We start from the raw sequence: 23448 nt of genomic DNA on the forward strand, positions 1-23448 counted from the left end.
GACATTTTTCTTGAATTGACGCTCATCTTGTTATTAATAATCATAAAGAGATAAACATGGTATCAAATTCCTCGGAAAAATATGAAAAATATCATGAAAGAAAAAAAAATGGCGATTCTATGTTGTGTAATAGTTTTACGCGCGAAAACGCGCACGCATGCGCGTGTGCGCGATTTTTTATAAAATGCTTAGAATGACCTAAAACGTATGCAAAATTATTTTGATCATTTCAAAATTTTACGCGCGCATTGACGCGCGGACGTACGCGCACGCGCGCGTTATTTGACCTGCCATCGACCGGACGGTTATTGACCTTGATCATGATAAATATGAATGAGAAATACCTTTTGGTTATGAAGATATGATCATGAGTTGATTTTCGTAAAATTTTACAAAATGGCGCCTAGATGACGTCATCAGTCAAGGTCAAGGTTGAAAAAATTTCTGTCCTTTGTACATATGCCTATACATATTTGTGCCCAATTTTAAGGCATTTGATCCAGCCATTTCCAAGTTATCTTGATCACAAAAAAGTGGTTAGAAATAAGAAAAATAAAGAATAATAAATAAATAAATAAATAATAAAGGCAATTCTAACGAAATTATAAGGTGGTCTGTACGTTATACAGCCCACCTGATAAATAATAAATAAAGGCGATTTTAACAAAAATATAAAGTGGTCTGTATTAGATACAGCCAACCTGAATAACAGTAAATAAATTGGCAAAGAAAAACATTTCATAAACAACAAGTAATCATAAGAAGATAAGGAGAGGGACCATGCGCTTACAATTCTGCAATCTTAGATTTGATAACACAATCTGTTCAATAGGGTTTCAATGGGCTTCTGTCGCATGCAAGGCCTTTTTTGGTAAGATTCTATGTTTATGTGAATGTTGAGTTTCCCGGGGGTTACCCGGGTGTTAACCCCCCCCCCCCCGCCCCCTCCCCCGCCGTTGTATCCTCTTCCCGTGAAAACATGTTGCATGGAATAACAAACTTCATTTCACACTTCAAAACATGAAAAACGATCTTTAGGAGTTGATCCAATGTAAATGCAAATATCGACTTGCACAGTTATTTATCACAAACAATAATTGGGTGTAATTTGGATGACTGTTACATCAATGCAACAAATACGTGTCACAAAATACTGCAATGTTAAGGAGGTACAAAGAAATAAAATAGCCTTTGTAATAGTAGCAAAATATTGCAATAACTATACGAGTTACAAAATACCGCAAATAAAGTACGAGTTAAAAAATACTGCAAAATTTATGAGTTACAAAATCTCATGAAAAGTAACAGCCCCCAAAATCTCCATCAAAATATACCAGTTCAAAGTATATGAAATTAGAAATGGTTTTTCTTAGAACCCTTGTTTGATTCATTTTACATCTACAATAACATATCTACCGGTAAGCATAGAATTCATCTTTCATAACTTATCTAATGTTTTACTTATTTAGTAGCAAAATATTGCAATGACTACGAGTTACAAAATACTGCAAATAAAGTACGAGTAAAAAAATACTGCAAATTTGATGAGTTCATGGTATATGACATTGGAAATGATTTTTCTTACAACCCCTGATTCATTTTACATCTACAATAACGTATCTATATGCATAGAATTCATCTTTAATGCTTTACTTTTTCCCCTTTCAAGAGAATTGTGGATTATCGCTTGAGGAACATCTTCTGAAGACTACTGATTGGCATTTCAATCAACGAAGAAAGAATGAAAGCTGCTGAGTAGCTGATCGTTACGAAACCGGTGAATCGAAAACTCTGGACAAACAAAATGAAAAATAAGGGTGTAACTTTATTTCAATTGGAATTCATGAAATTCAATTCAAGAACGCATCAACTCCCCATTCCCATCATCAACAATAACATCATTTTAACAGAAATTAAGGAAGGAAACAAAGAATCGACTATTAAAAAAAAAGATAAATATTTAATTGTTTCATTTGTAGTTTGATGTCATATCAGGTAACAACGACAATAAAGATAATTTCTATGCATAATTGAATAAGTTTGAAGTCGACCAGTGACAATTTTTAAAGACAAATAAAGCCAATTTGTTCGTTCATCGACCAATGATCATGTGACCTTTAAGATCTGACCTCACGAAAACAAACTCATTATACATCTCCTACGGACAGCCCTCTTTTGAACTCAAAAAGAAAACGCTGACTATGAAATAATGTGCTTGTTATAATACCTGACCAATGACATTAAAATTGTAGCTCATTGAGATTGTTCCAGTGTTGAGGTAGATAATAGCAGGATGTAATAGATATGCACAGAACGTCAACCTAGACAGAGGGATCCAGAAACTCCAAGAAAGGAATCGATTTATCACACCTAGACGGGACAATAGATGGGAGGCAGCAAAGGGTGTATATTCAGTCTACATTTTCAGGAAAATATGTATAAAGCCAACATCGTTCCCAAATCTCCCCAACAATTATCTCTAATTTGACAGGGAGGATTAAACCAATGTGCCATGTATTTTAACTTTCAGTTTCATGTATGACCATGCAAAAGATAACATACATTTTAGGCAAAGAAAATGATTCACCGGCTATTTCTGTATTAAAATAGCACCCTATTTAGTGAGAAAAAAAAAACCTCCCATTATGCATCACCGGCAGGCGGTATAATGGGCCTTTTTTGTATCAGGGATGATTTCAATGTTATTTTTTCTCTTTTTTTACATGAGATACTGCTTAAGCATCATACGTTGCAGTTGGGGGTGATGGTCTGTACATATTTATTTTCGAGCGAAGTCGCAGTGCGAAAAACTACATCTTTTAAAGAAGGGGAACACATTTTGATGGGATTTTAGGCACAATCTAATCAAAGACTAAAGATATATTTAATAAAAGCTATAATTATATCAACCTTAAATGCGAGCAAGCGTCGCGAGAGAGCTTTGGGCGAAATTAATGAAAAAATGTGTTTAAGTGCTTTAAATTATATGGGGAGAGGAAACAGAGGCACTTAGGCAAAGGGAAAATGACACGTATTAGAAAAGAAAAGAAGCCCGTGTCAAAGTAAAAGGTGGGATTATCAGAGGTGAAAAAGGGGCACTTCTCGCACCTGATAAGTGGCACTCACCAGAGATAAAAAAGGGCACCTATTTGAAATTTTTAAAAAGATGCGCTTATCTGAAGTAAAAGGGGGCACTTTTCCTATGTAAAAAAAAGAGCACTTTTTTTTTTGCCTGACTATAAATTTTGGAGTTTTGTTATTTTCCAACTAAAGCTTTAAAAAAGTACAATTTTACCAGAACTTGAGAAAGAAAAAAAATCTTTTAATTTCAGTAACATTTGTAAATGACTGGTATCGAATTAGGAAAAAACTAGATGGATGTTCGACTGCACGCAGTCGAAAATGATGCCTCCGCCATTGAGCGATTTTACAAACCAAAACAAAAGCAATTTTAAAACTGCAAATTTGATTGTAATCCATTAACAGGTTCCCAGAATATCATATTTTCATATACATGTATTAACCTTTGAACTTTGACCTCATGACCGTATAATCTAATCAGTTCATTGGCTACATGTCCCGAGTTTGATAATAATCCATCCGTCAGTATTGACAATGCGTTCACAAATTATGTTTGCATAAATAATGAGCCCCATGATCTTTCACCTTTGACCTCATGACCCCGAAATATAATCACTTGATTTGTTGTTGTTGTTTTTATTTCCGAAATCAGACGAAAATATTATACATAGTAAAATATACAAAGTAAAATATTTATACATGTACATAGACAAAAATCGGTGGATAGCCCAATTCAGCAGTGTTTATAGGACACTACTGTTCTTCCTTGGGGTCCTTACACTACAATATTAACATAAAAGCGACATAAAGCAGAATAGAAACAAAACATAAATACAAGTTTTTTAAATACCAAGGTAACAAAATATTCAAAAATAATATCACACTCGTACACCCACACACCCACACACACACACACGCACACGCACATGCACACACACACACAGTTATGCAAAATCATTTGAGTTTAAGGAAGTGTGTTTAAGAAAAAATATAAGTTATTAGGGTATGGAAGGATCTTAATGCAGTTACATCTCGGATGTGTTCTGGTAGTTGGTTATATTGTGTCGCCCCCCTATAGAAGAATGTTCTTTTACAATTATTTGAATTCGGTTTAGGGAGATCTAGATTTCGGGATGAGCGAAATGAATAATTATATTTGATATAGTACATACACGCTTTTTGTAACGGCAGTCTAGAAAGTCCCAATTTAGAGTATCATGAACATGCTGATTGATTGGGTGTATGAGAATAAGGATTTACTTTCATTATCTGCAAGATACATATTTACATGACCCAAGTTTAGCAGGAATCCATCAATCGGTTCTTGAGAAAACGATATCACAAGAACGGGACGTACGGACGGACGGACGGACAACCAGAAAACATTTCAATTTTATTTGGGGACAACTGCCCCCCCCCCCCCCCCAATCAGTATGTCAGTGTGTGAGTGGGATAGTGTTATCACGATTGTAATTTATCGAGGGCGCCGTTTTACCCCACCATCCGGCAGTCTCTGGAAACGCCCGGAGTAACTACTATATCAGATCTTGATCTATATTCAAACATTGTGCAATTACAAGAGGACTAATTAAACTACTGGGTTCCGTCTCTAAAGCCACTGACTTACCTCCGTAACCATAATGACAGGTAAACACCACCCAGGATAGTGCTAGTGTCCACGCAAGGCTCTTCAAGCACCCATATGCCACGTTTAGCGGCTTTTCTTGGACTACTATCTTTGGCCCGGGGTGATCAAAAGCTCCATAGAGACCGTATACGATGGACATTCCCATAGCAAAAGCAGACAACCAACCAAGTATAACAACCACCTGAAAATCAAAGGAAAAGCTCAACAATGCATAATAGAACATACAGTGTACCAAGCTACTAAAGCCATTTACGAGAACATGGACAATAACGACGGTGAAATTAGATCAACATTTTTGTTGCGGCTCTATAGAACTGTTAAAGATAGAAAATCTTAAAGACCGTCACTACTACTGGGCCAGAAGGGATTAGACCACACAGCGAGGTCACTGACAGGTGGCTATCTCATTAACTCGGCTCTCAACTAACATAAGAAAAAGAGGATCATGGGGGACCAACAGGCACCGATTTGGGAAATTTTCTATATAGAGGGAGCAAGTAGCTACAAGTAGGACAGTGGGGCTTTAAGGGCTCTGAATATTAACTTCGACTTGTATCTCAAATCTTGCTGCAATTAATCATAAATTACTATACATTTAATCTATCTATAACATAGAACAATCCTAAGTTACTATTTTTCATTTTGAAGTCACAAACATCGAAGGAGATAAACGATTGATTTTAATAAGGAGATAAGACCAAGTTGGGGTTGATACACGCTATGCCATTGTCCGTCATAATTACCTCATCTATACTTTTATTCTATATGACATAAAAAAGAAGAAGAAAAAAAGTCGGATATCGAATGATATCCAGCTAGGATACGATTGGATTTTCATGCAGCAAAGGATGACAAAATACTTACCACGTGTAATCTTGGAAGTGCTTTATTTTTCAATACATGCAGACAGTAACCCGCTGCAATACCGACTAAGTATGCTGTGGCACAGGCATAGGGTTTGACAGAAAATGGGAACATGTCAGTACTGTCAGTTGCTCTGGAGTAGGTGGAGTAGGTGGAGAAGGTGAGAAAACATGCAAATAAAGAGTTAAGGCCTCAACGTGTCAGAAAATCTTTATGTTACGTTTAACTATCATGATAAATATAAGAGCCTGTCATGGTATTATAATGCCATCAGTCCCACATAATTATATAATCTGATCCCTAATCGCTGTTAATTAGATTGTCTTAGTCATTGTCAAAGGTGATATAACTAATGAGGAGAACCTTTCCATTGGGAATTCGGTTATGTTGAGAGATGTCATACGTGTACAAGGACCGACTTTTCCCATTAGTTGCGTACTCAAACATAAAGTTGAGTTCGTCATGCGACTGCATTGTGAAATAAATTAACAGTGTGGAATCGATAAGAAAAGGTTGATCATTAGCATATACGTATTGGTGTGTACTGCAAGGTTCTGGAATCATTAAATGATAAGAAATTTGGCCTAGTCTTGGTAACTACAAGCACTGTACACAGAAAGATTATATGGGACTACACAAACATGTGGCCTAAAAATCCCTCCCGATTTTAATGCTGTTACATGTCATAATTCGAATATTAAGGCATTTGAAGAGCCATGCTTTTCGGGGAAGATTTTGTATCTGATGTTCTTCCCACTTGCATAATAACAATGATAACGTTCACAAATTATTTTTCACCTCTTCCCATAGAACTCAACCTTCTCTTTAAATGTTCCATTCTGAGATTTGGGTGACATGTGCTTACAATTCCTCCCATTAGAAAAAACGTTTATTCCGTAATAGAAATAGATAACAATGAAAGCATGGAGTAATTTCAAATGTACAGTAAATGAAGAATTCATTATTATGTGATATGTTCTTCGTATCAACCTAAAAGTTTATAACTTCAGTATTATCACAGTTTTGTTTAACAATCTGTGCGGTATTATCATTCTTCCTCCTTTTATGTCTTAATATCAACGTTATGTAGTGAAAATTTCACTATATATACGCTATTGCTACTCAATGGATATAACAATCAGTTATTAATCCATGAACAGAGAGGGACATGCACGTGGTCAACTATTTCATCAGAATTGACACGCACATTTCTAGTTATTAAATTATCATCAAAAAGAACAATTTAATCTTAACTCAATCTCTAGTTACATGCATATACGGTGCGTCCCAGAATAAACGAAACCGAGAATTATCGATGTTTTATCATAACTTAGTCACATTTATAATTAATAAATGACACATTTTGGGAAAGCTTAGACACTCCTCTTTCATTTAATGCAACTCATATAATGCATAGAGGAGGATCTATAAGCTTTCCAAATATGTGTCATTTATCAATTATAATTGTGATTAAGTTATGATAAAACATCGATAATTCTCGGTTTCATTTTTTTATGGGACGCTCTGTATACTTTTTCTTCTGCTCTCTCCGACCAACGGGGCTTTTCATAAGAAGACAGACGTGTTAGATATAAAGGGAAATATATATTTACGAATTAATGGGCTGAGTGGCTGCATAGCCCCTTTCTGAGAAGATGACAGCGCGTACTGTGATGCTAGCCAGAGATAAGACGGCTAAAGAGACGATACCGATTGCTGGATGCCTGGAGAGAACATTTATATCAAATAAAATAGTTGTTTTACTAATTAAACCAGTAATTTCTTTGAACTGCTCAGTTATGTGTTCGTAACAATGCACTAACGCAAATAAGTAAGATAATATTTATCACGTGAAAATGCAAACAAAGCCGACTTATTGATTTCTTGAAATACAAAATGATTAAATAAATGAATCTATGAATGAATACATTGATACATTATTTTGAACTGATAAATTTACTAATTTATAACAAATAATTAAATGAGAAAATAATAAATTATAATAAATAAATGAATAATAAATAAATAATAGGCCTAATTGTTTAATCAATCAATCAATCGGTTAATCATTCAATCAATCAATCAATCAATCAATCAAATGTAATATATTAGTCCTATCTTACCACCAGAGTAGAACGATGAGGATGATTGCAAGCAGAAATAACTGCATGTCCGTCGCTAGATACCAAGACCATGATAAGCACTGTAGCCACAGGACAAAAGGGAATACAATTCAGAACAAAATTAATAGTTGAGGACAGTTAAAGCAGTTATTCGGAATGATTCGTAACTGTCATGATATTCAGTTATCTTAGAATATTACTAAAATCTAGTATGCTGTTATGGAAGCTGTTCCTTTATTGTAGTTTAAAATGGAAAGTTTGGCAACTTGCTTTGTGTCATTTACTGACTGGGCTACAAGTAGGCCTATGCAGTGTATAGTAATTTGCGAAGGGTCCGCATTTACAATAAATCTGAACTTTCGGTTACTTTGCTAAATTCCACGACTAAAAGTTAGTTCTCCTCAAGGTTTCGTTAATTTTGCACCATTTTTGGAAGTGAATAGAAGACCGCTCATCGACGTTCAAAATTTGAAATTCTACCTTTCGATTACATGGGATTCAATATTCGGAAAACCATCGCCTTGTATTCGGGCAGAGAGGTACCAGAATTTAATTTGGTTTCTTATGTAGACCATTTTGATGACGTACATGTATTAACATTTTTCCCATAATGAAGGTTTTTTTTTTTTTTTTGACTCGTTCTTTCACGAATTTGTTACATAGGATGGTTAATATTTGGCCAAGAGGTTTTCACCCTCCTTCCCCCCCCCCCACCCCCATGACAATATGCCCGTATGCGGTAAAATGCACAAGAAACAAAAAAATTGCATGTTTGAGGGTAACGAAAGCCAAAAATATACCGCTCGTTCGCTTTGCTCACTCGCTTGTACAGTTAATTAGATAAATTGGTAGTAATACTGAGTTACTGCATAATCCGTTCTCTTCTTCTAGTGTCATGTCTTATTCTCATTGTGTGTTTTATAAGATGGGCCTTGGGTTAAAAAAAAGTTGAGAAGCGCTAGAATAGACTAAACAAGAAAAAAAGGGACATTAATTTTTGATTAATAGCAATAATGGATCCAGAATTCTCTGACGGGAGGGGGGGGGGGGCAAGCAAGAGAGGAGGAAATAAGAAAAAGTTTAACATTTTGCCAGCAAGAGCACAAGTTTTGACGGGAGTATAGATGTGTATTATGTGCAGAGTTTTTCTTTTGCCCCCTCCCCCGTCTTCCCCATAAGAATAGGAATAAGATAGAAAGCAGTCATACCCCGCTCGATGTGTCTGACGGTACAAAATTGTTGATATAAAGGAAGTTGGTCCACCACCACTGGTAACAACCTCGAACGTCTTCCACTCGTTGGTACCAGAAAGGTCCCTCTCCAAGGTAAGGATACACAAAGGTGTATAAAAGAATTACAACAGCCATCGCTGGTGTTATCCTGTGAAAACAAGTTACAGCATTGTTATATAACTTATGCTATGGTCACAAACCCCCAAAGTAGCCTGCTCGGCGACCGAGCGGCGAGTTTTTAACCAATTCTGCCCGGCGGCTGCCCGGCCACCGAGCGGCGGCCGCCCAGGCACCGCTCGTTTTTAGGGCATCGCTCGGTCGCCGCTGAAGTTTTAGCGCAGAGTTAAAATTTGGGCGGCGCCTGCTCACTTTTCACTCACCGCCCAAAATACGCTCGGTACAATCAGACTTGAAACTACGTTTTTGTGCTTTTGTTAAAAAATAATTCAATAATGACTTTAAGTTTAGCTTCAAATCCTTTGTCTTACATATCTACAAATATGACTCAGCAAAAAAAATTCTAGAATTTAATCTCCTTTTTTCGAGTAAGTAAGAGGAAAACTGTCGTAATTAGAATAAAGTTAAAACTTTGCTATTAATTCATTTTCATGTTTGGGGTATATCCCATGGCATACGTTTGTCCACATAGTTGCAATAACATGAATTGATTAATAATAATGTAAAGCTTATCATAATCTAATTATGCTATGAAGAAAAAAAATTGAACAGAAATGATTGAATAAGATGTTACCTGATATATCGATGTACTATTGCAACCAACCAGTTGACTCTCCCTACAGATTTTGACATGTATTTGAAGCCCGTATAGGCAACAAGAAGGCCGCTGCGAGATGGAAAAGAAATATATTTGTATTCCAATCATAATAACCCGTAACTTGGTTACACGATAAAAAATATGTGGGTAAAAAGATTCACAATTAACAGCGTTCCCACCGGCAGACGCGACAAACCAATTTTTCAGCTCACGGGTCGCCATTTTTTTTCAACCAGTGTAGCGCAGGAAATTGCTAGCCACCGATGGAAATAACCAAAGTGGTCCTTACTGTGCAAATTCATTCAAAAAGATTGATTGTTTTGATACCAGCGCCCATTTTTATATCAAATTTTGGATGTCAAAGCCCACCCATCAATTATTGATTCTAACTGCAAAAAATGGCCTGATTTTGGAAAAAATCAACACAAATTGTTATCTTGGGCCAAAAAAAGCGCCAAACGATACGACGTCTACTTTTTCCATTGATGCATCACAAACAATGGTGTCGCTAAATGGCTATAATAATGGATTAATATATGTCAGATCAACGTTGAAGCAATTTCAAGCATTTATTTTCATGTTTTGCCTGAGAAAAAATTGCATATAATATACTGCCCTAAAGTTGGTGTCTCAAATAATTACTCCCATGTTGGGCAATTTTTGTTCCAATTGTTTTTTCCTTTTTAAGAGTGTACGGGTGCTTGGTTGATTTGATAAATCCATGACCTCTCTTTAATCTATACCGCTATTAAATCACTACAATGATAATCACTCGTTATCAATATTCATAAACTTGTTATTTCACTCATTTTCTGTTTTTGTCTTCTTTATTGTTATGTAACTATGTAACCTAGAAAATATTCGAATAGCAAAACAAAATAACGCTTGGAATAAAATACTCTAATAAAAATTATAAAAAAATAATAGTTCAGTCTTTTAATACCACAAACACTTTATTACTTTTTTATGTCGAATATTATTTTGTGTAAAAACATGGGTATAATTACATTTCAAATATTATATTCATTTTTGCAACTTACCCGAGGAAAAAGAACGTATCTAAAGCGACATAGCTATTAAAAATAACCTGGCTCGTGAACCATTTAGCTGGGAATGAGTACACCCACAAAACATCAGCTGAAGAAAAAGAAAAAGTAAGTTCGGAATAGAATTTCAGAACACCTTATAGGTTAATTTGCATGCATTCAAAATTACAAAAAACAGAAATGAGATTCAGGAAAGATTGCATGCAAACCTGTGCGAATTACAATTTGAACATTCACTGTCCAGATACCAACCTCTCCGAGCACATTAAAAGTGGGTATTACGATGCTCAAGATCAACTGCATGCATTAAAAACATAACAAACTTTCACTCTAATATTTCTGTGATATAATCGCTTCCATATTATGTTTTATATACCTCACTTAAGAAATCCAGCCATCTGATTAGTCGAAATTGCAGTCGTGATTTTAGCCATTACCGTAAAGAAACGAAAAAAGTCAAAACCTTTTAATAGCCCAAGAGTAAAATCCAGGCATAATTCCAGTTACCGGGAAAATAATAAAATGTTGCTGCGATACCCATTGGTTTACGTGTTAAAATGTTCTTTGAGCGAGAGCGGACATCATACAGTGCTTTTTGTCTGCGATTCCCTACTCATCGAAAATTTCAGTCATTTTTCGGGCGGTGATAAACAGACAGTTTATCAGATTTTCCGTGATGTTTTAACCAATCTTTACTCGATACAAGGATAAGGTAAGATTCCTTGGTAGATTTTTGTTTGAATTCGGCATATAAAAGGGATATCGACTGCTTTAACCCTAAAGAGGCCGGGCTATTTGAGTTCTTAGTACGGCCGGGGGGCCATTATGCCCCCCCCCCCTAAGATCTCGGCCGCAAAGCGGCCGATCGCCGCGAAAATTTGCACGCATGTCAAGTAAAGTGTATAGAATAATATGATAATTTCAATTTTTTGAAAAATTCACTCATTTGCATATTTATGGTAATTTATGCAAATAAAGTCATAAAAATCACATTTTTACCCATAAATCATATATTATTCATATTTAAGCATTATTTTTCACTTCATATATTCATTAGACCGTTCTGAACAATAATAATACAAACAAATTTAGAAGAGCCAGCTTATTCCTTATGTTATCCCTTGTTTTGATAATTTCTTATGTATTTCATTGTTTTTTTAACTTATGTATTTCATTGTTTTTTTAACTGATGTATTTCATTGTTTTTGTTGTTTTATTTCATTTCTTACTACAATTCAACTATTTTGACTCCCAAAACAACCACCTAAACTTTAAACAAGACCCAATAACCCATGTTTAAATCTGTTTTTAGGAAAAATGACTTTTCCATATGTTTTGTACACAAATCACGAAAATGAGCGATTTTCAAGCTGACATGCAAAGACAAAAGGTCAAGTGACCTTGTAACCGTAGGTCCGATTTTCAAAAAAAATCTTTTAAAAGTTGCGCAAGACTCGAAAGAAAAAAGTCAGCGAGCGGCGGGGCGCCATCCATATTATGCGTTCCCTGAGCAATCAGAAAAATCGTGGAGGGGGTGGGCCATAGGGTGCGTTCAATCGAATTTTCGAAGCTAGAATCACAAACATGAATCACAAATCAAAACGCCGTTTCAAAAAAACAAGGTCACTGCGGTTAGCGTTCAAGCGATTTTTTATCAACGCTGATTCTAGCTCATTTCGAGCCCAGCCACTTCGCGTCACACTCGCAGTTTGACCCAGGAAGTATAGGTCAACTTTGGCGCGCGCTTTTTGGAATTGTTTACGGCCGACTGTCGACTGCTGTTTTGAGCATAGATCGCAATAATAAAACAAAGAATGAGAAGGTGATGGAAGGAAGAAACAAAAAATAACATAAGGAAAGACAGAAAGAGAAAGTGATAGAGTTATTAAAACAAAGAATAACGTAAGAGAATGTGATATAAGGAAGAAACAAGAATGACTTAAGGAAAGGCAGAAAGAGAAAGTGATAGAATGCTTAAAACAAAGAATTACATAAGAAAAGGTGGTAGAAGTAAAAAACAAAGAATAACATAAGAATAGAAGGAAGAAACAAAGAATAACAAAAGAGAAAGTGATAGAATAATTATAAAAAAACAAAGAATAACATTATGAAAGACAAAAAGAGAAAATGATAGAAGGAAGAAACAAAGATAACATAAGGAAAGACAGAAAGAGAAAGTGATAGAGTTATTAAAACAAAGAATTACATAAGAAAGGCTGAGAGAAGGAAAAGAACAAAGATTAACATAAGAATAGAAGGAAGAAACAAAGAATAACAAAAGAGAAAGTGATAGAATTATAAAAACAAAGAATTACATAAGAAAGGCTGAGAGAAGGAAAAGAATAAAGATTAACATAAGAATAGAAGAAACAAAGAATAACTAAAGAGAAAGTGATAGAGTTATAAAAATAAAGAATAACATAAGAGAAGGTGATAGAAGGAAAAAAACAAAGAATAACATAAGAATAAAAGGAAGAAACAAAGAATAACATAATGAAAGACAAAAAGAGAATGTGATACAAGGAAGAAACAAAGAATAACATAAGGAAAGACAGAAAGAGAAAGTGATAGAATGATTGAAACAAAGAATAACATAAGAGAAAGTGACAGAATTATAACAACAAAGAATAACATAAGAAAGGTGATAGAAGGAATAAACAAAGAATAACATAAGAATAAAAGGAAGAAACAAAGAATAACATAATGAAAGACAAAAAGAGAATGTGATACAAGGAAGAAACAAAGAATAACACAAGGAAAGACAGAAAGAGAAAGTGATAGAATGATTGAAACAAGGAATAACGTAAGAGAAAGTGACAGAATTATAACAACAAAGAATAACATAAGAGAAGGTGATAGAAGGAAAAAACAAAGAATAACATAAGAATAAAAGGAAGAAACAAAGAATAACATAACGAAAGACAAAAAGAGAATGTGATACAAGGAAGAAACAAAGAATAACATAAGGAAAGACAGAAAGAGAAAGTGATAGAATGATTAAAACAAAGAATAACATCAGAGAATGTGAGTGAAGGGAAAACCAAAGATTAACATAAGAATAGAAAGAAGAAACAAAGAATAACAAAAGAGAAAGTGATAGAATTATAAAAACAAAGAATTACATAAGAAAGGCTGAGAGAAGGAAAAGAATAAAGATTAACATAAGAATAGAAGAAACAAAGAATAACTAAAGAGAAAGTGATAGAATTATAAAAATAAAGAATAACATAAGAGAAGGTGATAGAAGGAAAAAAACAAAGAATAACATAAGAATAGAAGGAAGAAACAAAGAATAACATAAGGAAAGACAGAAAGAGAAAAAGATAGAAGGAAAACAAGGTATAACATAACGGAACAGGCCACGATAAAGAGCATGGTATAGTAAACGCAAATTGCATGAAAAGCAGGCGCGCGGTTTTTGCCAAACCGGAACAGGCTCCGTCATAAAATCATGATTGAGAACTCCGTCCGTTCAATCGAATTTTAGCGACCGTGATTCTGCAGAATCATGATACAAAACGCATCTTTTTCAGCGTTTCATGTTTGTGTTTTCAAACACGTTTATTTTTACGACCGACGAAAAAATCGCTTGAACGCATTGCGTTTTAAACTAAACGTCTTTAGAAACCGTGATTCTAGGGTGAAAAAGTGTCGATTAAACGCACCCATAATGCCCCCCCCCCGGCCTTATTAGGGTTAATACTCGAGGACTGGCTGTTTCTATACTGGCTCTCGGGAAATCAGGCGCGCCTCGGAGTGATAGCAGCGGAGGCAAATTTTCCTTAATTGAGCGTATAAAAATAGCCAGTCCTCTCGTAGCAGTCGATATCTCTGTAGTATATACTGCTTACCCAATGCGCCCGACTTTTGTTGGAAACTTAATGAATGTCCGAGTATTATCCAGAACATGCTGATAACTCTCATGCCATGAAGACATTGGATATCATCCTTCCCTGATGTCGTATTAGTGATCTGATTCACAGAGCGGGTCAGAGAAAAACAGAGGATACATCTCCTCCATGTCCATGCTGATAGGTCTATAAAGAAGGAGAAATGAACGTTTTACAATAATATTACTAAGTCAGAATGAATCAGGAGAGCTTGAGTATTTGTTTCTAGTTCATCGTGATTGTGCAATGGACCAGTGATGGCGTGGTGGTAGAGTCGCTGCACGGCAAGCAGTAGATGCAGGTTCAAGTCCCGCTGGTTCCAAGATTTTTTCTGACTTGTTTTTTAATACAGATCGATCAATTGATCTTATTTACTGGGTGTAAGCCACAAATATGTTTAAGTAATTGAAATTTCTCCCAGGAAGCATTACATTTATAAAAAATAATATTACTGTTCTCCATTTTAATGATGTATTGGATTACCGATTAAATATTTTCTACAATTCAATATGTAACCAGCAAAGCTAGGGGAGCAAAGTTACCCGTACACACGCACATACTGCCACACACACTCACTCCATGCACATACTTCCTATATTTTCGCATTATACCCTTATGAAGATTACCTCTCTAAGATCATTTGAGAGGGCGCTTCATGAACATGCCCTTTTGAAACTATTACATTCAAATCATCCTATTAAGAAATTTTAGGGAATTATCCCGAACTGCCCCTGGAAAACTCCACCAACTACACTGGACAAACACCCTGAACGAACCACTGGACAATGATATCTAAAAAACTAGGCCCTATAATATAGGAATGTTTTCCCCCACTCAAGTAAAACTAATACATGCACTAGTAAAGTCCTTTTGGAAAATGGTTCAAAATGCCTCAGTTATAAAATGCATGTATTCTAGAGCCTCCGATAAGAAGCATTTTTAATCTGAGTACATCAGATGAAGATGATTTTCGGACTGGTATTGTTTTGTTTTTTCATTTATATATATTGACCATTTGGGGGGGGGGGGATATATGCACGGCCTATATGCCTTTTTAAACTAAATATTTACATGGAACGTGTAACTAACCCTTAGAAATCCACTTCCGGAGGACACCTATTTACTCGGACAAATGCCCACGGACAATAATTATTTACCCTCACAGCTACCCTCTGGGGCAAGAAACAGAATGTTAACCTTTATCATTAACTGATTCGTTAATGCTACAGGTCCTCTTTGACGTCTTAACTTCAAGGATTGGTTGTCTCTCTTCATCTAAGCTGTTTCGATGATTCTGATAACTCTCATATGCCGTTGCACTGAGACACAGCAAACAGAGCAGCGAAACGACGACCCTTTGAATAAGAAAAATAGATAGAACTTCAAAAGGATTTTTTTTTTAACGAAGAATGTGATTTTGACCCCTGCCACCAAGCAGTCCCATCAGCATAGCTCATGGCAAGGTAGTTGAAACAAAATTCGAATGAAAATGGATCGGTCTTTGAATGAATGGGGCTGAGCTATACCGAATGGGGCTATAAAGCTATACCGCACTGAACAAACGTGTGGTTAATAAACGTGTTAAGCTAAGTTCACAGAACATTTAATAATAATAACGACAAAAACATAAATAACAACAACAACAACAATTATAATACTAATGATACCAATGATGATGATAATAATAATTATTATCATTATACTTATATTAATCATAATAAAGATAATGATAATAATAAAATGAATACAATAATAACAATAATGATAATAATAATAATGAGAGTAATTGTTTTCTTTGAACCGCTTTCACAGCGAACTGATCAGAGCACTGTTACAACAAAAAGTAGAATGTACATGACATATGTTTAGGAACAATAATAAAGTAAAACAAGCAAACAGTAATAGATATAAACATGTTAGTTGTTGCTTACATTGTGCAAATGAATCCAGAATCACCAGATGGATTCATTCTCTCATTGCAGTTCACTTTTACTCTCCCGATCAAGTCTCCGGGCACGAGATTTTCTGAAATTCAGGTACATATTTTATGAATTTCTACAAAGTCATCTGTTTACACCCGTCTGTTTCTTCAAAACTTCACACAATTAAATGGTTACGCTGAAAAATTCCATACACTCAGGGGCGGATCTAGTTTTTTGCCAAGGGGGGTGTTTGACCCAGTGGCGGATCCAGGAATTTCCAAAAATCGCGCCGTTTTACTGCTTTACTTTTTTCTTCTTCTATTTTCTTCTTTTTTTTCCCCTTTTTTCCCCCTTTTTTTTCTCACTTGGCCGCCCAAAGGGGGGGGGGTGTTTTAACCACCAAAACCGCCCCCTCCTAGATCCGCCCCTGACATTGAACGAACTCCCAACTTCAACCTTGGGCTAAACACAATGCATATATGTTTGGGTCTTCTGCTCATAGTCAACGATGTATGCACGTAGATCGTGGACACCACATGGCTCCATGCATGTTGCTTTGTTGGGCAAGCACACAAGAATGGATATACATTATAGTGCGGTATGGTATGTAATCCCGTAGGATTTTTTTGCCAAAGTTGATTGTTTTTTGCTGTTTGGGTTTCAAAAGGGTCCCAATTGACCAAAAATGATGGGGTTCAAATGTTCAGACCCCTCCTTCATTTCCTGGGGGTCCATATTGGGCGCCAAAATGGCATATATAACGCGCAATAGGGAAATTTGGTGTCTTCGGGAAAATGTGAACCCCATCAATTTCTGATAGCTTGGACCCCAATGCATCCATTGTTGCATATGGAAGAGTTATCACTTATTCGGACTATTTTTTAAACACTTTCCATTACTCAGGCTTCTTTTTAGAATGTTTACATGTAATTAAGTGCATTTCTATGATACTTTAACAGTTGAAACATTTTGTTTTGCAATTTGTGGGAGATCATTTATATAAAGTGACTGTACTAAAAGAGGACACTCAGAAAGAAACAGTAAACCTCAGAAGTAAAAAGGAGCAATTTTCCTAGGCAAAAAGGTGCACTTTAGGAGTACTAGATAAGATGGGGGCACTGTGCCTCCTTGCCGCCCCCCCCCCCCCGGAGCACCATTTTTGTTCGTAATTACGACCTTTCGGAAAAAGAACTTCCGGAAAAACGGCATGTAACAGAATGTTCTACTCACTGATGAACCGGGAAAAGAAAAATATGTCTTTCTCCCTGCATTCTTCAGGAAGGCAAACACCTACTGATAGAGATCCACTTTGCTATTAGATAAATAGGAATCAAAATAATAGATACAATAACTATTAAACGTTGAGTTATGATCAGAAATTTCATTAAAGAAAAAGTACTTTGGAGAAATTTTATTCCATACGAAAATACAACATCGTGATCCACTTATTGCAAGAAATTTGAATTATCCTCTCATTTTAGAAATACCATTCTTAGGAAAAGGTAAAGTTAAAATCTTTGAAGAGTGATCGAAGCTCCCTTGCATTTGCATATTAGGGACTTTTAGATTTGCACAACGACAACGTGGATTGCTACGATCGACGTCCTTGTAATGCACTGCCTTGAATGGACGTCACACGTATCAGTCCACGCAAATCTAAAAGTCCATATTGACCCATTTCTACGCCCCTCAATAGGCTGCACCTGCGCAATGCCACTATTTACATTATTCAGCACATTGCACTTACACTGTACATGTAGTTGGTTGGCTGGTTAAACTGAATTGAACGGGAGGGGATATAATAGTAAAAAATAATGCAGTGCTCCACTCTCACCAAGAAAGGGAGATAATAACAAAATAATTGTCAGCGAATCTTGTTTTCGACACCCCTTCCTCTAAACCCAAACAAAAATCTGTCTCACAATGAGTTACAAAGCCCCTGTTATAATAATAATAATAATATTTAGCTTTTAAATGTCTCTAAGCGCTTTACAAATATACTATTACCCCGGTCATTGGAATCAGTGCTTGCCCGCACACATTGTGTGCACAATCTCCACTCCCTGGGGAGCATTCCAGCCAGGCGTTACATGACGCTCAAAAAAATGTTTGACCAACAATGACTATAATTATGAGAGATGTAGTAAGGAAAGCTTTCCTACCCGATGGCTGACTGACTGTACTCGTATTTGTGCTGTAGTAAGACAATAATGAAGATCTGTTGTATCTACACACTGTCTGTAGTCCCCTAACCAAGCAATGTTACCCTCAAGGATGCCAGAAGATGGTTTACCAGTCGCATCTACAACTACAAAGAGAAATTAGAGCCAAGACAATTTGGATTCATTAATTGTTGTGTTTGTAAGACTAGATTAAATCATCTCAACTTCTAAATTCATTGTATCTAGTTTTATGTCTCTGAGTTCCTAAATACTACATTAATCATCTTACACCTTTATCCAGGCTAGTCTGTTCAAAGGTAGCCTGAACACTAAGTAAGTGTTTTGTATATATAATAGACATCTCGTTAAAACAACGATATATTAATAGGTCTGTAAAACCATGAAAAAAAGAGGAAAGAAAATCATAAAAGTTTACAGAAAAAAAATGTATGGAAAAGGAAATATAACTATTATATTATTAAACCTGACAGGACAATTGGAGCAATTTTCTAAAGTATGTATATCAAATCAAATAGAACAATTGGCTACCGTTATCATTATCATACAGCAATGTCATCGGAATCAGAGGCGAACTAGCGGAGGTGTAAAGCAGGGCCATGCTGGGAAAGTTGAGTTCTTGTTTCAAACAAAGATGATTTTGTCATTTAAATTGTATGTTCTTTCAAATTTGGCAATCAGTTTTTCATTATCTCACAAAATATATTTTGTGTAGAGCCCTCTGCAACAAAACTCACCTATCCATTTAAAAAAGGCATATCTTATGTACACAACAATAACATTGCCAGTATGTTTTCGAAATTGTGCTCCAACCCTTTTGACAATATCGTAAATTCACCCTCGCTTATTGTACTTACTTATATTTCGCTTCTTTCCGCCTTCTGTGAATATTTTCTCAAGTTCCTGGAAACATTGTGACCCGTTAGAAGATGCCTCTCCGACCCTGATTGGTGGTAGAATGTTCTCTCTTATCCAATCATCCCAGAATGACATCATGATCGAGCTTGGGACAATGTCATCATTCTCTAGTGATGCTTGGGCAGCTGAAGAGAGACAGCATGCAATCGAAAGGATGATGAACATACCTGTGGAGATAGAAGCCGATCGATCAAAGACAGGGTCGTGTATACATTAAAAAAAAACATATGTTCTACTTAAGTTGATTATACGATCGACCATAAGAATTTTCAGGCGAATGACATCCCATGTTTCGGACCTAATTACAGCTTTTATAGAAATCATATCTGGACCGTCAAAGCAAAAGTTTGAGAAACCCTGGTATAGGTCAAAGACACGGAAGGCCCAAGCCCAGCGGTCTCGGTCAAATATAAATGCGTGACCTAGAAAACGCGTATAAAGGGGGTGTTCTTTTTTTTATATATAGAATGGACGCGGTCCATGGGGTTAAAAAACATTAATTTTCAAGAAAAAAGGTACTTTTTCAAAATCCTGCTGAACGCGTTTAGGAGTAGTTCCGAATTGCCCCCTTTCCGTCCTTTTTTTTAAATTTTGACATTGTGCAAGGTAGTGTTGGTGGCCAAATGCATCTCGAAGCTGATTTTAAAAATCTGTCAAGGGGGCAATTTTAGATGCCATTTACTACCCTGGACGATTATATTAGTATGAATTTTATTCATTTTACATTGTTAACAACTTAATGGTAATCCCTATCGCACTTCAAAATGTCCAAGGGGTTACAATTTAAAAAAAACTTGTGTAGAAGTACACTTTTGTAAAATAGCCGTTACCTTGTCTAGATGCTGAATAGGTTTTGACTAGTAGCATAATAGAAGTAGAGTGTGATTCTAGAAGAAAAAAACAAGCTAATTAAATCCTCAATTATTTATACGGTGTATTATGGCTTCAGAAGAAGAAAAAAATCCTTGTTAATCTTGTTTTTGTTATAATGGGGTGTCTGGAAAGCCTGTGGTCACGCATGCTTACAGTATTTCTACATGCATGGGTGTCGATTCCGGGGGGGGGTGGGGGTATGGGGGGATATATCCCCTCCCCCCCCCCCCCCCCCCCCCCCATATAATTCACCATCACCAAAAAAAAAAAAAAAATGAAGAGAAAACTAATGATGAGAGCCCGATAAGAGTAGTTAATGGTTATTACTCGCAAGATGACCATCAATTAATATACACAGTTTGCTATCTCATTTTCATAATACATACATAAATAGAAAACGAAGTAAATGAGACAGCATCATAGAAATGCAGTGCGCCAAATGCAAAGCCGCAGCGTTAAAAAGCAACGAGCTAAATGTTAAGCGCGAAGCGCAAAAGTGCAAAAAAGAAGTAGAGAGTGGGAGAGAGAGAGATAATGAGAGACAGAGAGGATACAGGCGCGTAGCAAGGGGGCCGGGGGCGGCCAAAAAAAAACAGAGAAAGAAGAAAGGAAGAGGACGTAGGAAGAAAAAGGATTAAGAATCGAGAACGGTACAACGAATCGTCTTCTTTCTCTAATAATTTAATGAAACGTCAAAGCTTCCACGCTCCGCGCGGGAGGGGGAGGGGGGGGGGAACTGAATTCAGACAAGGTTAAGAGTCGAGAACGGTACAACGAATCGTCTTCTTTCTTTAATAATTTAATGAAACGTCATAGCTTCCGCGCTTTGCGTGGGAGGGGGAAACTGAATTCAGACAAGTTTTAAGAGTCGAGAATGGTACAACGAATCGTCTTCTTTCTCTAATAATTTAATGAAACGTCAAAGCTTCCGCGCTTCGCGCGGGAGGGGGAGGTGGGAAACTGAATTCAGACAAGGTTAAGAGTCGAGAACGGTACAACGAATCGTCTTCTTTCTTTAATAATTTAATGAAACGTCAAAGCTTCCGCGCTTTGCGCGGGAGGGGAGGGGAAAAACTGAATTCAGACAAAGTTAAGAGTCGAGAATGGTACAAGGAATCGTCTTGTTTCTCTAATAATTTAATGAAACATCAAAGCTTCCGCGCTTCGCGCGGGAGGGGGAGGGGAGAAACTGAATTCAGACTAAGTTAAGAGTCGAGAATGGTACAAGGAATCGTCTTGTTTCTCTAATAATTTAATGAATCGTCAAAGCTTCCGCGCTAGGCGCGGAGGAAGGGGAACTTGATTCAAACAAGGATTAAGAGTCGAGCCACCCCCACTCACCCCCCCCCCCCCCCCCAGGGAGCGCGCTTCGGGTGCTCACTACCACCCCCCTACAATAAAATCCTGGCTACGCGCTTGAGAGGATAATAACCCAGGTAGCAAGCCCATGTGGGACCCACATAGGTCCCATATTCTCTGAAATGTTATCTGTGTTTGGGGCGACTTGAAAAAGTTAATAACTTGGAAGGGAGGGGGTGCAACCTGCCACACGCTTCTCCCTCTTGGCTGCTTTGATCCATTGCCGAAAATATTTTGGCACCTATCATTCCCCCAACCACGGATACAAATCGACACCCCTGTCTACATGACAGATCCCTGGGGGCCCAAGGAACTGATACCCCTCTCCCACTGACACCCCTCTCCCAAACACTCACACACACACACGCACACACACATACAGTGTTGCACACACACACACCCACCCTCGTGCATACACACAACTTTTGGTGATGGTGGTTATTTTACCTTACTGCTAAGAAAGCATAAATGCTTGTAAGTAAGCAACCAGACAGCCGACAGGTTTAGGTCCTCGCCGAGGGACCTGGTAATGAGGATTAATGCCTTAACCAAAGGGTACTATATAGCGCATCGACTTGGTTTCGAATCCGGGTATCCGGATTACGAGACTACAGTTGCAGCATGGTACATGCTCCCTCCAGATATCTTGGTTTCTGCAACAGCAGAAACCTTCCAGGGAGCCCTATTCCAGAAACGCCATTGATGGCTGAGAATTGTTTTTACTTGCACCTTATACATAATACACCAACTGACTGCACTGCACAAGAGCACCTTGCCAGACATTTCAACCTTGACGTTATATCCTGACTGATGGATCCTGTCAAGTACCGACGTAGAAGTAGAAGTACTGCTCTACCTACTGAGCTATCGCGCCTCCTTCTATACACACAAATGCACACATACACAAAATACAAGAATGAGGAGAAGACGAAAGAAGAAGAGGAAGAAGAAGAGGAAATGAAGGAGAAACGTAGAAGAAGGGGAAAAGAAGAATTAGAGGATGAAGAAAGAGGAGGAGGAGGGGTGAAATGAAGAAAAAAAACAAGAAGAAGAACTTAGGGAGAAGAAGAATGAGAGACAAGGTCCAACATTAACTTACCCATTTTAATTATCAAACTGTTTCTTGTAATTTGGCTATGATTCTCGATTCCAAGTCAACTTGCATCCAAGCTTTCCATGGAATTATGCATAGCACATGTGCATTAGTATTCTTTCCTGGCTGTTATCCCGTATTTATATCTCCCCGGTGTATGGCGAATACAAAAACACTACACTTCTATCGACTATACCAACCTAAAAGCTCTCGTCCAGTCCTGTGGACTTTCACAAGCCAAGCGATATAACCTTGAGATCACTGGAGCGAAGATAGGTAACAATAATCATTATGAATAACCATACAATAGGTTTCGGCGATTTATACGTAATGCGGGAGAACTAGTGTAATGGGCATCGGACTGTGAAGAAGGAATTAAGGCAGGTCCAAAATGTTTGGAGCGGGGAGGTGATAGAGAAGAAGTGGAGTCAAGCCGCTCTCCTT

The 23448-nt window shown here is 36.9% G+C and overlaps 1 protein-coding gene across 1 annotated transcript; it reads right to left on the reverse strand.

The window, feature by feature from the left end:
* Positions 1 to 1052: 1052 nt before the first annotated feature.
* On the reverse strand, positions 1053 to 23294 carry LOC100888477 (nose resistant to fluoxetine protein 6). The gene is made up of 16 exons (XM_030985775.1): positions 23011 to 23294; positions 19619 to 19846; positions 18744 to 18889; positions 17812 to 17893; positions 16591 to 16684; positions 15857 to 16014; positions 14621 to 14806; positions 10764 to 10860; positions 9700 to 9792; positions 8925 to 9096; positions 7717 to 7796; positions 7207 to 7317; positions 5594 to 5726; positions 4709 to 4910; positions 2228 to 2370; positions 1053 to 1791 (listed from the first exon to the last, which is right to left on the reverse strand). The coding sequence occupies exons 1-16, from the start codon at positions 23012 to 23014 to the stop codon at positions 1681 to 1683; spliced, it is 2040 nt and encodes a 679-aa protein (XP_030841635.1). The 5' UTR covers positions 23015 to 23294; the 3' UTR covers positions 1053 to 1680.
* Between the last annotated feature and the right edge of the window lie 154 nt (positions 23295 to 23448).

Source organism: Strongylocentrotus purpuratus, unplaced genomic scaffold (assembly GCF_000002235.5).
Source record: "Strongylocentrotus purpuratus isolate Spur 01 unplaced genomic scaffold, Spur_5.0 spur5_scaffold_15, whole genome shotgun sequence".
Lineage (NCBI taxonomy): Eukaryota > Metazoa > Echinodermata > Echinoidea > Camarodonta > Strongylocentrotidae > Strongylocentrotus > Strongylocentrotus purpuratus.

Coding starts and splice junctions, on each gene's coding strand:
- LOC100888477 (XM_030985775.1), bottom strand. Junction 10,861..14,620: donor ACAAAAGTCGGGCGCATTGG/GTAAGCAGTATA, acceptor CTTTTTCTTCAG/CTGATGTTTTGTGGGTGTAC. Junction 1,792..2,227: donor ATTTTAATGTCATTGGTCAG/GTATTATAACAA, acceptor TTGTTTGTCCAG/AGTTTTCGATTCACCGGTTT.